The sequence below is a fragment of the Anomalospiza imberbis genome, chromosome 3 (genome assembly GCF_031753505.1).
Source record: "Anomalospiza imberbis isolate Cuckoo-Finch-1a 21T00152 chromosome 3, ASM3175350v1, whole genome shotgun sequence".
Taxonomy (NCBI): Eukaryota; Metazoa; Chordata; class Aves; order Passeriformes; family Viduidae; genus Anomalospiza; species Anomalospiza imberbis.
The window spans coordinates 104,654,215-104,669,409 of NC_089683.1; the positions used below are offsets into that span (position 1 = coordinate 104,654,215).

General features: G+C 44.6%; 1 protein-coding gene across 11 annotated transcripts in view; it reads left to right on the forward strand.

The window, feature by feature from the left end:
• Positions 1–13,449, forward strand: part of RTN4 (reticulon 4) — a 40,984-nt gene extending 27,535 nt beyond the window's left edge. For all 11 annotated transcript variants that reach the window (XM_068186216.1, XM_068186217.1, XM_068186222.1 and 8 more), the window contains 6 exons: positions 3,005–3,212; positions 5,010–5,148; positions 10,167–10,236; positions 10,882–10,928; positions 11,964–12,022; positions 12,365–13,449. In XM_068186216.1, coding sequence (XP_068042317.1) covers positions 3,005–3,212; positions 5,010–5,148; positions 10,167–10,236; positions 10,882–10,928; positions 11,964–12,022; positions 12,365–12,407 — 566 coding nt within the window. In that variant the 3' untranslated portion in view covers positions 12,408–13,449. The remainder of the gene's footprint in view (positions 1–3,004; positions 3,213–5,009; positions 5,149–10,166; positions 10,237–10,881; positions 10,929–11,963; positions 12,023–12,364) is intronic.
• The last annotated feature ends 1,746 nt before the right edge of the window (positions 13,450–15,195 follow it).

Sequence of the window (15,195 nt, forward strand, 5' to 3'; positions counted from 1 at the left end):
TTAAAACCCGATATGACTTGCTCAGTTTTAAGTTAAATAGCTGAAAGGAAAAGACTGAAAAATACAGCACCAAAGCTATCGCTGCACTTGCTTTAAAAGCAAAATGTAACTGGATGAGTTGTGCATGTAAGGCACGGATGGTACGGGACTATTTTTAGACGTGCCAAGTGACAGTTCGTGCTTACCAAATGTAGGCAGCTGTTCTTCTTCTAGAATAGGCCTGCAAGACGTGCATTAATAGTATTTATTATATTTAATATTATATAAAATGCAGCTCAGAACAGTTTCCATAAGGAAATATGTTGCAGGGCTGTTGCTGAAAATGGGTTTGGGGTTTTTGTGTTTCTGGTTTTATTTTTAATCTGTGACTATCTTGTATGTAAGTTAAAGCAAAAAAGCTGCTTCTAGTAATGCTTTTAAGCTTTTCTTTTCAAAATAAATGCAAATAACTTGTTTCTGATCAATTAGAGAATACAGATGAGTGGCTTCATCTGCTTTCTTGGACTGCAAAATTACAAAGCAGTTTTTCAGTGACTTAAACACCGAATTTCCTTTGAGGAATTTACGATGATACCAGATCCGTATGTCATTAAGCCTACGCTCGTTTGGTCGTTCTCCAAAAGGAGTGGAGATGAAATGGGGGAAAATGTTTTATGAGCAGCTTAACTGGTCCGGGAGCTCCTGGCGTGGGGATTTTTCTTATTGATTACCGAGAACAAAAGACTTGATGGGGCGCTAAAGGCCTTTTGGCTTTTGCTGTGTTGCTTTAATTCCAGCAAGGTACCTTTGTTTCTGGCATTCTGGAACTGTCATACAGATGAATTACTCTCTTTACGTTCCTTATAACTGGGATAATGCATTAATGCATGGAATAAATGATTTCCTATGGAGCAGGAAGAAGCCACAGCTTTAAAGCTGCGCAGAGAGGAGGGAGCAGCTCGTTTACAGAAGTAATGCTGTCTGCAGGCAGAGGAGCAGGGCTCATACTGAATGTGTCACCTGATACAGGGGCAGCACCAAATTCGAGTGCAGGATGCTCAAATTGCAGCATTTAAAAATAAACACAGTTTAAGTACTTTGCAGCAAATGCTTTAAAAATGAGACTTTTTATTTTTTAAAGATGCCTTACATTACTTAAAAGCACAAAATCCACCAACTGTTTTTGTCAAGACTGGTTGTGAAGATATCACTCAGGTGTTGAGCTCCTTGCAGCTCAGTTTAGGTTTACAGGTTTACGAGGATTCTTAGTCAATCGCACAATTTTGCTGATGTTTAATGCGAGGTGTGCAGAGACAATAATAGATTCTTCGGTGTCTGGAAGCAAATGAAGAACCGAAAGAAAAAGTTAAACTTTGGGATTGCAACCCGCACAACAGCAGGTCTATGATGACTTGATTTTGTTTGTTTTTTACAAATATGAAGGAAGGTTGTATTGCTTGGAGCCTGGGCTGCAGTGGAAGGAGGAGTGTGGGTTGGAGGTGCTGGGAGAGCAGGAGCGTGTCCTCCAGGCAATGCTGCTCTATCTCTGCCCCCCATATGTTTGTGCAGTCACGTGGTGGCAGCGCCAGGCCCCGATCTGGCTGGCTCCTGCTTTCTGGGATGGTTTTGCCAGAGCACAGGCAGCCAGGCTGGAAGAAAGGAGTGGGATGGATGGTGCTGGAGGGGTGAGGCTGTTCTTTCCACAGCACTTCTGCTCTGCGATCAATTGAAGGTGTTGGTGCATCTGTAACCTGGCTGTGTCTGTGGGGCTGCAGGAAACTTCTGCTGAAATGTGAATTAAGTATTGGGGTTAGATACTTTGCATTAGGGTGGGTTTAATTTTCTGACCTTGGTTTTCATCTTTCCTGCTATGCAGTATAGTTTCCATGTTGAAATAACGGGGAAGAACTTGAACTCTTGAAAGTCTGGGAAAGCCCACCCCAGCCCCAGGGGCTTTGGCATGTTGTACCTAAGAAAGGGTTACACAGACTTTGCCCTACAGAGGCTACTAAGTGTTGAATGTTGGAGCATGACTGTGTTTTCATCCTGCAAGATATAATAGACAAATTATATTTTTAAAGATGTTTTTACTGACATCCAAATAATCTGTTCCAAGCTGTGGTATACTGTTTTACAGTTAATTTTGGTGATGTTTAGGATGAGACAGGATTGCTAAATATGTAGTGCAATGGTAGTATGTTTCTGTAATTCATCTTGAACTCTGTCTCTACTAGGTTATTGCTGTTAACAAACACATCTGCAGCGGGTGTGTTAAGCCATTACCTATGCTTTGTGCAAGGGTGTTCTTTGCTCTGACCAGTGATGCTAAAAATGGCATAATATTGTGTTCTCTAATGAGGGTCACTTAAGGAAAACTAAAATTGGTTTGCAAATGAAGTCTTCTGCATTGGAGCACAGCAGATTTAGCCTGGATTGACATTTCAGGGAGAGTATTCCCTCTTGATGGCTCAGTCTGTCAACCATAATCAACATTATAAACTCCCACGGGAATGCTTCCATCAAAAGAAAACAAAATGAACTGTTAATGAGTCTTTGAGCAGTGCCTTTGCCTCTACCAGGCATAAAGATATAATGGTTTAGAGATCTGTTGATGTCTTGTTATCTGTCCTCAGGGGAATTGGAATCAATCTCTCCAGGGAGTGACCTCCACAAAATGCCCGACAAGGAGAGGAAATGAAGCACAAACTGCTGTGGTTCTGGTGCAGAACACAGCACAGTAGCTGAAGAGATGAATTCTGACATTGCTTAAGGGCAGCATTGTTTTAAAATTTCAACAATTGCGTCTGGGTTCATCCTAATAGCAGTAATCCAAATAATCTGAAGTCCAGAGCTGAACCATACTAAATAACTTATTTCTAGTTGTGATTTCAGCTCTGGTTTGACAGGGGTTCGCAAGTTCCACTCATGGTGACTCTCAGTAGTCGAGTGAATAATGAAAAATTACTGCCTTGATATGAATGCCAGAGGTGTCTTGTTCTAATTTCTTACCTCTTTTAAATTGTAGTTGTTGACCTCCTTTACTGGCGAGACATTAAGAAGACCGGGGTGGTGTTTGGAGCCAGCTTGTTCCTGCTGCTCTCATTAACAGTGTTCAGCATCGTGAGTGTCACAGCCTACATTGCCCTGGCCCTGCTCTCTGTCACCATCAGCTTTAGGATATACAAGGGAGTTATCCAGGCAATCCAGAAGTCTGATGAGGGCCACCCCTTCAGGTGAGATTTTTCTTTTCATGAAGCAAAATTGTGTTGTTTTGGAGAGCAGCAGTGTTGGTGCTGCTAGCAGCAGTGGGTGACATGTGCTGTGAAGATGTTGCATAATAACGTAAATAGACTCTGCAATGAAAAATGTGTTCCCCACCTTCAGACTTTCTCAGGAGTCATATAGTAAATACAGAAAACAGACTGAGGGCTTGGTACAAGGGATGGAAAAATCAGAATAAATGTAGCAGGGTTTAAAGCGTGACAAAGGGCTATTTTAATATTTTTGAAACTTTTAAGACCTTAAAATGTGTGGTTTAGTGTGTAGCAGTGTAGCTGTGCTCCCTACTTGCAAGGTCAGTGACAGGGTCCAGGTACTCACTGCTGCAGAGCTGCCTCTTAAGAGAAATCAAACCTTATTAATCTGTGTTGGAGGACTTGTAGGAGTGTGTGTTTCTGGTTTCCCTGCCAGCCCTATCCCACTCTGCCCAGCCTTGCTTCTCCCTATTCTTAATGAGTGAAGTGGCTCAGTCTTGCCTTGCAGTCTTCAGAAAGTCCCGTTTTCCCCTCTATCTACAGCCCTCTTACTAATTTGGTGGTGTTCCCGTCGTCTGTAAGGCAAAAAAAAATGTAGCTTTCCCTCCATTCCTCCCAGACCATGTGCGGTGGCTCCTTTTCCAGTGGAAGCCAGTCTGTGGGACAAAATTACAGGGAAAAAACACCCTCCTGTTAGGGTGAATATCCCCAGCTGAAATCTTGCTTGCTTCTCATTATCTGAACAGCAACATCAAGCTTTTTCTTAGCAAGAACAAGCAGAACTTTTTCTGCCTGTGGCCTTTCTACAGTGTTTTTCTAAAAATTCTGATAATCCTAAATAGCTTCTGGACATTCTTGCCCAGCATACCTTTTTTCTGTATAGCTTATCCACAAGAATGATATTTTTACTTGAAAAATTCTGTGAGAAGAATTGGATTATTGGTACAGGTGCTGAGTATCCTGTGGATGAGCTGGGAAGGGTGAGCAGATGGAAACCAAGGATGGGTGGCAGAATGTAGCTTTGAAATGGCCACTTGCTGCAGTTACCATTTGAAGTATTTTCATTTGTCTTGGACTTGCCACAAGGTCATGTTTAGCTTTGCCTTAAATGACATACATGGGAGCATTGTGCAATTTTCATATTAAAAAATCCCCAAACAAAACCACACCAAAGCAGAATCCCCCCTAAACAAAAGTTTAACAACTGTAAAATGAGCTCCATTTTACAGATGTGCTGCGTTGCTCCTTCTGCCTCCAGCATGCACATTAGATAAATAATTTATACTTTGTTTAAAGACTCCAAATTGCCATAGCTGCTGCAACTAGAGATAAGTGACAGCAGAGTGGAAGGAACATATAACCAGATAGGGGATTATATCTCTTATGTCAAAGAACTGCTCTCACTAGCTGTAAGAATTTTTTCTAGCAAATGACAAATCTAGCTCATTTTGCTGTTCTATAGTATGTTACAGCTTAATGGTAACTCCACAAGGGCCTTCCAGGGGCAGAAATGGATATATTGCTTTTGTAGGATTTTTTTCCTTGTCTTAGCCTACCCACTTTTTTTGCCTGGTGCAGGTGACTGAGTAAATAGCAGTGAGAAAAAAAGTTGTTCACTAAGAATAACTTAAATTAGTTCTGTTCTGTCCTTTCAGCATTCCTCTCACTGTGGAGTTTTTCCCTATAGCACAAACAGGAGCTTCTGTTGATACTGTATCTAACATAGCTCAAGTTTGCAGCACTTTTATGCTGAGGTTTCCTGGCTGTCTCCTGCAGGGCTTACCTGGACTCGGATGTGGCCGTGTCAGAGGAGCTCATCCAGAAGTACAGCAACGTTGTGCTGGGCCACGTGAATGGCACCGTCCGGGAGCTGCGGCGCCTCTTCCTCGTCGACGACCTGGTGGATTCCCTCAAGGTGAGTTTGCCTCTGTGAGACTTTGCTGCTGACCCAGGTTAGCAAAGCCTGCTGGTCCCTGCAGAATGAACAATGGCTCTGGTTAAGTAAATAACGAGGTGTAGTTTGCTCTTGGAAGTGTTTGGCACAGGGCTGGATATCGAGTGCTGTCTGCAGTGATGGTAACTGTAAAGGATAACTTGGTCTACACGTAGGCAGAGCAGTAGCACAAATGGAAAGCAGAAATAAGCTGTGGCTGCCTGCAGCTCCCTGTTCTAGCTCCTTGCTTGTGCCTCTCACAGCAGGAATCTTCCAAAAAACAAGCCATGCTTCAGTCTGGGCATTGAGGGTGTGTCACTGATGTGTGTGTGTCCCTCTGGAAAACTTGGCTCTGGGCTAAATTGTCCCAGCCTGATTTGGAGTTGGTTTTCTGTTTGTGTTTAGTGCACAGCTCCCTGTCTTTAAACAGGAGTTTTTCCCACTTTCTATTGGAATGGTGAGGACTGAGAGATGCCCTTGGGTTACTGGGAAGGTGGACACTTGTTCTAGCCCCTGGATTTGGGAGTAAAAGCTGCTGTTTTTAGTGATGGGAACTACTGAAATGGGGTTTACAAATTACTCTACCCAGTGTGAGCAGTGCTGTATAACAGCTAGAGTCCATCCATGTAGAATTTAATGGGATTTACTGAGAGTGACACAGCACAACTGACTGTGAATAATGGTAATAAATTAAACAAAATGTAACCAAAAATAAAACCCAACAAAACACAGCAAAATAACCCTCCAAAATAAAAAGTAGCTGAAAACCCTTCAGTTTTGTTGTAGGATAATGGTAGTCTCTCCTTTCAAGCTCTAATCGCCTTTCTTTGTTTTTGAAACTGGTGTTTCCTTTACCTAGTGCAGTGTGTTGTCCACTTCCTTTTCAGTTTGCTTAATCTTCTTGAAAAAACTTGCATTTATCCTGCAGTAAATCCCCTTACTTAGTGCTTTGTAAAGTCCTTTGAGTTGTTGTGGAGTTGGGGGAGGAATTCCTTGTGAACCGTGGGGAAAACCAGGAAGACTGTTCAAGTCTTTGTTCTAATTGTGCAATAGAAACCTGCAGGCAGATGTCAGAATCTTACGCAGAGTTTGTAGATCCAGTTTCTCAATATGCTTAAAGTTAAACGCAGTTTGTGCCAGAAAAGCTGTGCCTGGTGCCCTGCAAGGCTCTGGCAGTGAGGCAGTTCCCTCTGGAAGCAAGAGGAGGTGTAAGGGGGCTCTGCTGCTCCTGGGACAGATTTCTTTTCTCAGGAGGGAGAGAGGAGGTGGTGTATTGGCCTGGGGGTTGTGCAATAATCTCCCTGCTCCTGAAGGGCTTTGCAGGAAAAGGCTTTTGAGGAGCTGGTTGTGCGTTCTTTTCTGCACAACCAGCTTTCTGCACAACCATTTCTTTTCTGTTTTTTGAGACATGCTCAATAGTGCTGCTGCCAAAGTCCTGTTTGGATCTGGCCATCAACAGCACAGAAAAACTTGGAATCACAAGGTCGCTTGTGTTCCTGATTAAGCCCTTTGTGATCTGTGCCTTGGTCTGAGTTAGGAGACTTCTCACACCATTTGTGTGGAGATCCCAACCCCTTGCAGCAAAGGAGAAGGAAGCAGTGAGAAGCCAACTGCTGTTCCAGTGAACAGTGGTCTAAAAACAAGGCCTTCGGGAGGAATTATGTTAGAAGCAGAATTAATTCCAGCCAGAATGTCGTCAAGGCACTCTAATCACTTAAAATACTAGAGTCCATAGGAAAGATGTGTTTATTCAGCTGAACTAATTCATTTCCCTTCTCTCCTTCTGACATTTAAAACGTTTTATGTAGGTTAATTAGTCTAATTTATGGTAGTTGGAAGCAACCCTTTATCAGAAATCAGTGAATGTCAGGACAGTTCACAAGCACAAGTTACTGATTTTGAAAAGTTTGTGCTCAAGGAGAACGTTGGGATTCCAGGATCTTATGTAATATAATGGCCCTGGTTTAAAAAATAAAAATATCTTGGCATGTGTAGTTTAAACATCTTCACTCTAGGAAACCACATGTTTATGTATAATTCAAGTTACAGAGCACTAATGCAGAAAATGTCTGCAGGTCAGTCCATTGTGTGTAATAGTTCTGACTGTAAAATCTGTCTTGTTAAGATTTTTTTTCTTTATTAAACAATGCTTCAGTCGGGGAAGTCTTAAAATGGACTCTAAATATTTATGCAGCACAAGGAGAAATTCCTCGCAGCTCTTGAGGAGCAACCCCACAGGAGCCCTTGCCAGAGCCCCAGGAGAAAGCTGCATTTTGTCCTGGCAAAGGCTGTGCTGGTACTGGGCACTGCTGCTCTTGCTCAACTCTGAGGCTTTGAGGAACAGAGCTCTGTATTCTGAGTTTTCTGTAGCAAAGAAGGGGCATGGGGCACTTCTGGATTTGCCCATTTTGGATGGCAAAAGTGGGTTCAGTCCATCAGCCACACAGGCCTTTCACTGGTGTACAGGTCCTTGGAAGGGTCACGACAAGCCTGGCTCCTGAGCTTCCCCCTCATCCCAAGCAGGTGGAAGGGGCAGAATCGGCTCTGGAGGTGGATCCTGGGCTGTCTTCTGCTTTCTTTTTCTTGTCTTACAGCTTTATTTAGAGGTGTTTCAGGGAAGGTTTTCGTGTAAAGGTCTCTTAGGTATGTTTCAGGTAAGCTTTGTTGTGTGTGGGAGGGTCTCTGGGTTTGCACAGTTTATAAGAAAAAGGAAATAGAGACCAGTAGGTAAATGTGGGGTTGAGATGGACTCCTAGGTGGATACTCCTGGGAGAGCTGCTTGAAGTGTCAGAGGAGTGCAGAGAGAGGAGTTGTGGAATCAGGGTCCCGCTCCCATCCAGTACTATAAGTGAAGGGGGTTAAAACCTGCATATGCAGCAGTTTATGCTTCTGCCCTGATGCTGCTCTGGACAGACTTTGGGTGGAGAGAAGCTTGTGTAGTCAAATGTGACCTGGATTTTGCTCTTTCTTGAACCATAAATTCAATGCTCACTAAAATAAATAATTGATAGTTCTGATAATTGTTGGACTTTGGGATTGATTTGTCTTGTTACCCCTGTGCTTATGTAAACTCACATTTTCTGCCCTGGGTAGAGTCATCAGCAGTGTTCATGGCTGCTGAGTTGGCTGGGTGATGCTGAGCTTCAGGAATTGTGTCCATGGGGAGCAGATAATGGATAGCTGTTGGCATGCAAAAGAACCACTGGAAGCCATCACACACTCGGGGGCTCTTTGCCCAGTGCAAGCTGGTGCCTTCCTTCCCTCTCTGGTAGATGTGCTGCACTTGCAGGCTGCTCCAACATGGAAATGTTTGCTCTAGTAGAATGCCTGGTGCAGAGAGGTCAGCTCCAGGCTCACCCTGGCATTGCAGGGCAGGACTGGGCCAGGGAGTTCAGCAAATCTGCTTTATTTTCCTTGAGAAACCTGCCAGAATCCCCCTGCACCACTGGGAATGGTGCAGCCTCTCTGAGGGTTAGCTTTGTGCCTCTCCGAGGTTTAACTTTGTGCTCGTCCCTGCTGCTGCTTTGTCACATTTCAAAAGTGCTGACAGATAAAGAACTGCATCACTTGCAGTTAGTGCACCTGAGTGAAGCTCTTGAGCCAACTTGATTTTGTTGCAGGGATCATGGAATTAAACTTGTATTGACTACCAATGCCTTTATCTTGTTGCTGGCTTTTGATTTTGTTTGGTTTGGATATTTTACATCTTTTGATAAGCTAAAATTGGATGTTGGGATGCTTAAGTTCAGAGTATCTTGGCTGCAGGCCAAGGGTTACCAGGGTCCTGGCCCACACCCAGAGTTCTGCAACCATGCCTTGTTTTCCTTGCCAGCACTTTGTGCCCATCCTTTCCTTGGGTGTAGCTCCTGCTCATGGGAGTGTTTCCATCTCGGGTTGTTCACTGTGCCCGGGTCTGCACTCCCTGGTGCCAGTGCCAGTCTTCTCATGGTGTCTGTCCAGGGTTGTGCTGGAAAACAACCCCACGTGCTGAGCTGACCAGGGCAGGGGTCTCTGCTCTGTGCAGAGCAAGGAATGAACACTGGGAAAGCTGCTGTTCCTGGCTGCTGCTCAGCTCCTCAGCAGTCCTGCAACTCTAGAAGAAAGCGGCTGATTTTCCTCGGGAGGAATCCTACCCCAAAATAGAGCTGGCAGCCCTCGGTCCCCTCCCACTGCTATAGGTCAGAGGTGTGCCTGGGACACTCCACCTGGCACTAAATGTGGGCAGCCCTTTGTGTGGAGCTGGGAAGTGGAGCCTGTGTCCCACCAGGAGCTGGACAAATGCTGTCAGCAGGGAGGGAGAATGGGGCTGAGATAGGGAGCCAGCAGTGGTGGCAGTGTGGGGCTTTAGGGATGTCTTTTCTTCTGAGCTTGGCTCTAACCTGGAGCCAGCTTCCATGTTAGAGCAGTTTTCACTCCTCTCGTCCCTAAATTTTTTTAACATCCAAAGTGCCTGTGGGTTTTTTGAAGGAGAAAAGGTAAATCAAGCACACCCTACCCTGTTAACCTTCCAGAGAGGCTTTTCCTGATGTAAGAGCCTCTGCCTGGTCTGGTCAGAGCATGGCTTGGCTAGGTGGGTGGACACTCGGGTGGCAGCAGGGCCACCACACACACGTGTGACCTCCTTTCTCTCTGGCTCTGTCATGCACCGGCCCTTTGGCCCCTCTTAGCCTGGCCTGTCCCCTCTCTCTGGAGGATGGCAGGTAGGAACTGTGTGTTTGCCCTTCGTTCCTCACCATGGAACTGGCAGTGCCCTGAGAAGGCACAGGGCAGTGTTTGGGCACTGCTGACTCGGGCTGAATTCAGCCCCGTGACCTGGACGCAGGAGGCCACGTATCCCGTTACTGAATCCTTCAGCCATCTCATCACCCAGCTCTGGTTACAGGAGGTGTACCAGGGTGAAGTGCAGTTTGGGCCTGTTCAGATTGGTATTTGTGTTTACAGCAAACAGTGGGATGTCCTGGGCACAGAGTGGGTGCTGACGGGCTCTTTTTCCCTTGCAGTTCGCAGTGTTGATGTGGGTTTTCACTTACGTTGGTGCCTTGTTCAATGGTCTGACATTACTGATCCTGGGTAAGTGTGGACTTGTGTTACACACCTGGCACACCAAATATCCTTGGGACTGCACTGGGGTCCAGGCAGCACTGGGAGGCTGATTCTGTAGTCTTAAGATGTTGCACTTTAAGTTCCTTTTTTGATAACACAAGGGAACAGGTAATTTTGAGTTGTGTTGTTAAATTCCTTGAGATCGCTGATTTCCAGACATTACACGGTTTATAGGCAGGTTTGTTGTGCTTGTCCCTGTCAGGCTTAGCCTGCCCTGAATGTCATTGCTGTGCTGGGACTTTGGAGGAGGTGCAGGATCTGTTGTGGCCGTGTCCTACTGCAGGATTTAATTTCTTATATCCCAGAGCAGGCTGGCCTTCAGGTGTCAGAACCAACTGATGCCTGAGCAGCCTTTGGGAAGAATTTGCATGACCCACTGTAAAAAAGTGACTTGTGACCAGACTTTACTGTTGGTGAGACCTGGAGAACAGCTCAGGCTCTCCTTAATAGGGATTATTCAATTTTCTGGCCAACAGTTGGTGCATGGGGCTTAATTGTTCATTTTTCTTGTACCTTTTTGCAAGACATACCCAGGTGTGGAAACTAGTCCTTGTTCTGCTTGAACACCATCCCTGTTGTCAATATTTATGCATTTGATGTGTTTTTTTCCAGCTTTGATTTCGCTCTTCAGTGTTCCTGTTATTTATGAGAGACATCAGGTGAGTATGTAATAGAATTCATTAAATGTTTCATAAAATCAGCTTGAAGCAAAACCAGAAACAAATAATTGAAATTAATTTCAGTCTTCTGAAATATTTAAAGCCTTTAAAATAGGCCTTTACCCAGAAACCAGAGCCAGGGAACACTAGTTCAGTTTGAAGTTCAGACTGTGTGTGCTTTCCCTTTTCCTTCTTGGTGGAAGAAAAGATTTCCCCAGCAAACAGTTTTGGAAAAGGCCTGATGAACTTGGAGGCCTTTTCTGCTGGTCCAGCTTTGGTCAGGACTGGAGCAGCACTGGGCATGTTAATCCTGCTGTACCTTTTGGAGTTGATATTCAGATTTGGTTTCCCAAAGCTCTGTGGAATTTGTAGCCCTGGCAAAAACAGGAGGTGGGAGCTGCTTGGCTCAGTCCAGGGCTGCTCCTGGGGAGCAACTCCAATGTAAAAGGAGCAGGGAGGAAGGAGCCAAAGTAAAATGCTTTCGATTAAATTATGGCCAGGGCTGTCTTGGGCAGGTCACTGCACAGGAGGGGGGAGCCAGCTCTGGCTTAGCCCTTCGTCTCCCCTTTCAACAACAAGGCTGCTGTGGGGGCCGGGCTGGGACTGGGGGGAGGCAGGAGCAGATGGCAGAGCCTCATGGGGTCCTGTCCATGCTCCTCCTCCACAGGGAAAGGAGCCCTGGAGCCCCAGGGCCGGAGCATGGACAGTGTGTGGGGCTTAACCCAAGCTGCTCAATCCTCTGGCCAGGCTGCAGCCTAAGCTGGTTACCCGGCCCAACTAAGCGGCTTTGCTGTTCTGTGAACCCAGAGGGGCCCAGCCCTGCACCCATAACTGGGGCTTGACGGACCAGGGAGAAGCTGGGGATTGATTCCTTTGGGGCTTTGCCCGCTGTGCCCTCTGGTGGGCGCATTCCTAGAGTCTGGCATCACACTGGGAAATACCCCTGGCTGAGCTCCCACTTCTCCCAGAGTTTTGTGAGACTCAGCCAGGCTGCAAAGGAGGAGCTGGGCTGTAACTTTTCTGCTTCAATTCCAGGCCCAAATCGACCATTACCTGGGACTTGTGAACAAGAATGTCAAAGATGCCATGGCAAAGTGAGTTGGTTTGGGTTTATTTATTTTCCTTTGTACTGATAATGCTTCCTGGCACATGTGGCACTCCTGTCTAGGACTAATGTATTCTTCCATGTGCCAGGCTAAGGAGGGAAAAGGTCTCTTACCTCTGGAGGAAATGAGCTCCTTTATTGCTGATGCAATATTGAAATGAGCCTGTACTATTTCTAAAAGAAACCTGTGTATGTCAACCCATTAGTGATACCTGAGCCCCTCAGCAGGTGCTTCTTTTCACATGTTGCTATTTCTAAGACTCTGTTTAACCTTTTCTTTTTTGTCTGTTACTCAAACTCACTTTTGTGTGTTTCCTTCTGCTTCTTGCAGGATCCAAGCAAAGATCCCTGGGTTGAAGCGCAAAACTGAATAAAAAAAGCCTGAAGCAACTTATCAATAGGAAAGGAAGTTCATCTTTTAAGGGGGGAAAATACTCATTGGATTTACATGGGGAGGGTCAGGGAATAGCAAACCCCTTGACATTGCAGTGCAAATTCACAGATCTTTATTTTTTAGCAACGCAGTGTTTGAGGAAAAAATAACTGTTTTGACTGCCATGTGTTTCATCATCTTTAAGTATTGTAAGCTGCTATGTATGGATCTAAAACTAATCATCTTTCCTTATCCTGTGTGCAGCACTGGCTAATACAAACGACTGAGACAGCTGTACATTTGCTTCATCAGAGGTAGTTCCTGCTGCGCTCCGGAGGTGTAGAGCAGGTGGGGCAGAGGAGAACACTTCCCAGTTTGTGCACTGTGTATGGTCTGTGTAGATTGATGCAGATTTTCTAAAATGAGATGTTTTAGAAGAATATACCAGTTTAGCAAGTTTTGAAAAACCTTGCCTTTTTGGTATGAGTATAGCTGTATTGTGATTTTGTTTTATCAATTGCCAATATATATATATATATACATATATATATATATGTGTTTCACAAAGCTTAGATCTTTCAGCTGCTCCACAGTGCTTTGTACTTCAGAGAACTGACTGAGGCCTGGACCAGCTCCAGAGCACACAAGCTTGAGAAACTAAAGTCTCTGTAAACACTGGCATCTGTTGGAAACAACAAAAGAGAAATGAACAAAGAACCTTCACACAGAGTAAAAGAAATTACACCATACACTTTGTTGCACAAACGTACAGTAGTTGATCTTGAGCAAATAATTCTCCAGCTTTCAGACTCTGATAATCTGTGGACCGAGTATCTAATGCTGCAAATGTTGTTTGGAAACTTAAAGCCCTGTCCTGTTATGCAAGAAATAAGTGAAAATTTATACACTTGCAGTTTGAGCTGTACTGAACTAAGTCTGTGGAATGCATTGTGAAATGTAAAAAAAAAATCCCAGCAAAAAAGGAAAAAAAAAAACCAACCCCAAAACCCCAAGTATCAATAAAGCTTATAGACATAAAATGATACCAGTATTTGGCTTTCTTGAGGCAAGTTTAATATATTTGTGTTTATTGAAGTGCATTGTGATAAATATCCATTGTCCATGGTGGTGGCAGTAGTGTCCCAGTAGAGCGCGGTGCAGGGTGGGTTTGTCACGGTCCCTTTTCTTCCTCTGCAGCGTGAAGGAGCTGCTCAGGGTCACCTCCAGTGTCCCAGGGAGTGCCAGAGGGCGTCGGGTTCTTGGATTTTGGAGACAGGAGTGGTTGATGCCATTTTCAAGTTTGAAGGAAATAAGTCCCAAAAATCTTTCCAGGTGAAAGTGTTGATTCTGATTTAAGAGCTGGACATTGAAAACTTGTGTACAAATTTATTTGAGATGCAGATCTTAAATGATTGGCATCTTGACCATTGAAAAATAGAAATTCATGCAGTAATATTTCAGTTTACAGTAAAATACAGCATTACTTCTGAGCATTTTATACAGGAAGCCAGACCATAGAAACATACAAACCGTAAGTAAGTGTTTTCCTGACAGACACTATTGCTTGAAGGTATTTCTCACATCACTGTTGATTAATTCATTCTGCCACGCAACTGGTTTTATTTGGGATACAATCAACGAGGAAGGAAGGCAAACATGAGTGGTTACAACATAGGCAGAGGTGCTCACTGCTGGCACCACCTGACAGAACAGGATTTGATCCTGAAGGTTTCTTTAAAAAAAAGACTGCATAGGGACTCGTACTGTGTATCTGACAAACTGCTCTGCTGTATAGTCATATAAGGCATTAATAAATTCAATTGTAAAAAAAAAAAAAAGTGATTCTTTGAGGTTGCTGAAGCACTTCATGTGTTAAACAGACAGGAATCCACTCCTTTAATGGGATGTTTTTGCTACTTTTCTGTGCAGTGGGCAGCAGAAATGGACTGGCAGGAAGGTTCCAGAGTTCAAAATCCTATTGTCCTGAACTGGGACTAAAGCACTATTGCTTTTCAGAGACTAAATGTAAGTCTAAATGTTTATTTTGGCCTTTATTTCTTTTAATTAAGAAAGTTAATTTCAAAATATGGATGTTCCATGCCCAGAATCTTCAATATCTTAAATACATATTTTGACATTGCCCATATTTGCTATTCCTTTTTAAACTTTCTCCAGTTCCACTGTCCCTTGAGCTTTTGGTTTTGATGAAATGTTCTAACAAATAGTGAAGGGTTTGAGTTGCCTTTTGGGAATATCTGTCCATGGTTCCACTTTCCCATGGAGGCAGCTCTCCTTTGATCTCAGCTGTCCCCCAGGCCAGGACAAGGGGCTCTGTGGGGTGAGGGAGAAGCAGGGATAGAGAGAGGAGCCCAGAGTCACCCAAGATAAGCTTCCCCCCCACCCCCCCAAAAAAAGCTGCATTTCCTGGTACCAGAGGATTTATGTCTTGCTTACAAGCAGCATGGACTGGTTGGAGGGCACACACAGCCCTGCTATAGGGACATTCCAGGGATTCCTTTGAAGGCTTAGGACCCCCCTCCAGAACAGGAAATAGGGATTGATGGAGGCTTTCCCACCAGGCCAAGATTCCGGCTGGTCACTGCCTGTAGGAGTGTAAAGCACATTTTCCCAGAAATGGGGAGCATGCAGGAACACTTGGGGAATGACTCCCTCAATGTTGGTGTTAAAATGTCTTGAACCAAGTCTGTCCAAACCCCCTCCTCTCACTCACTGTTGGAGTTCAGCTGGCACTGCTGGCTGCAGGAGCAGCTGCCCAGGAGCTGGAATGC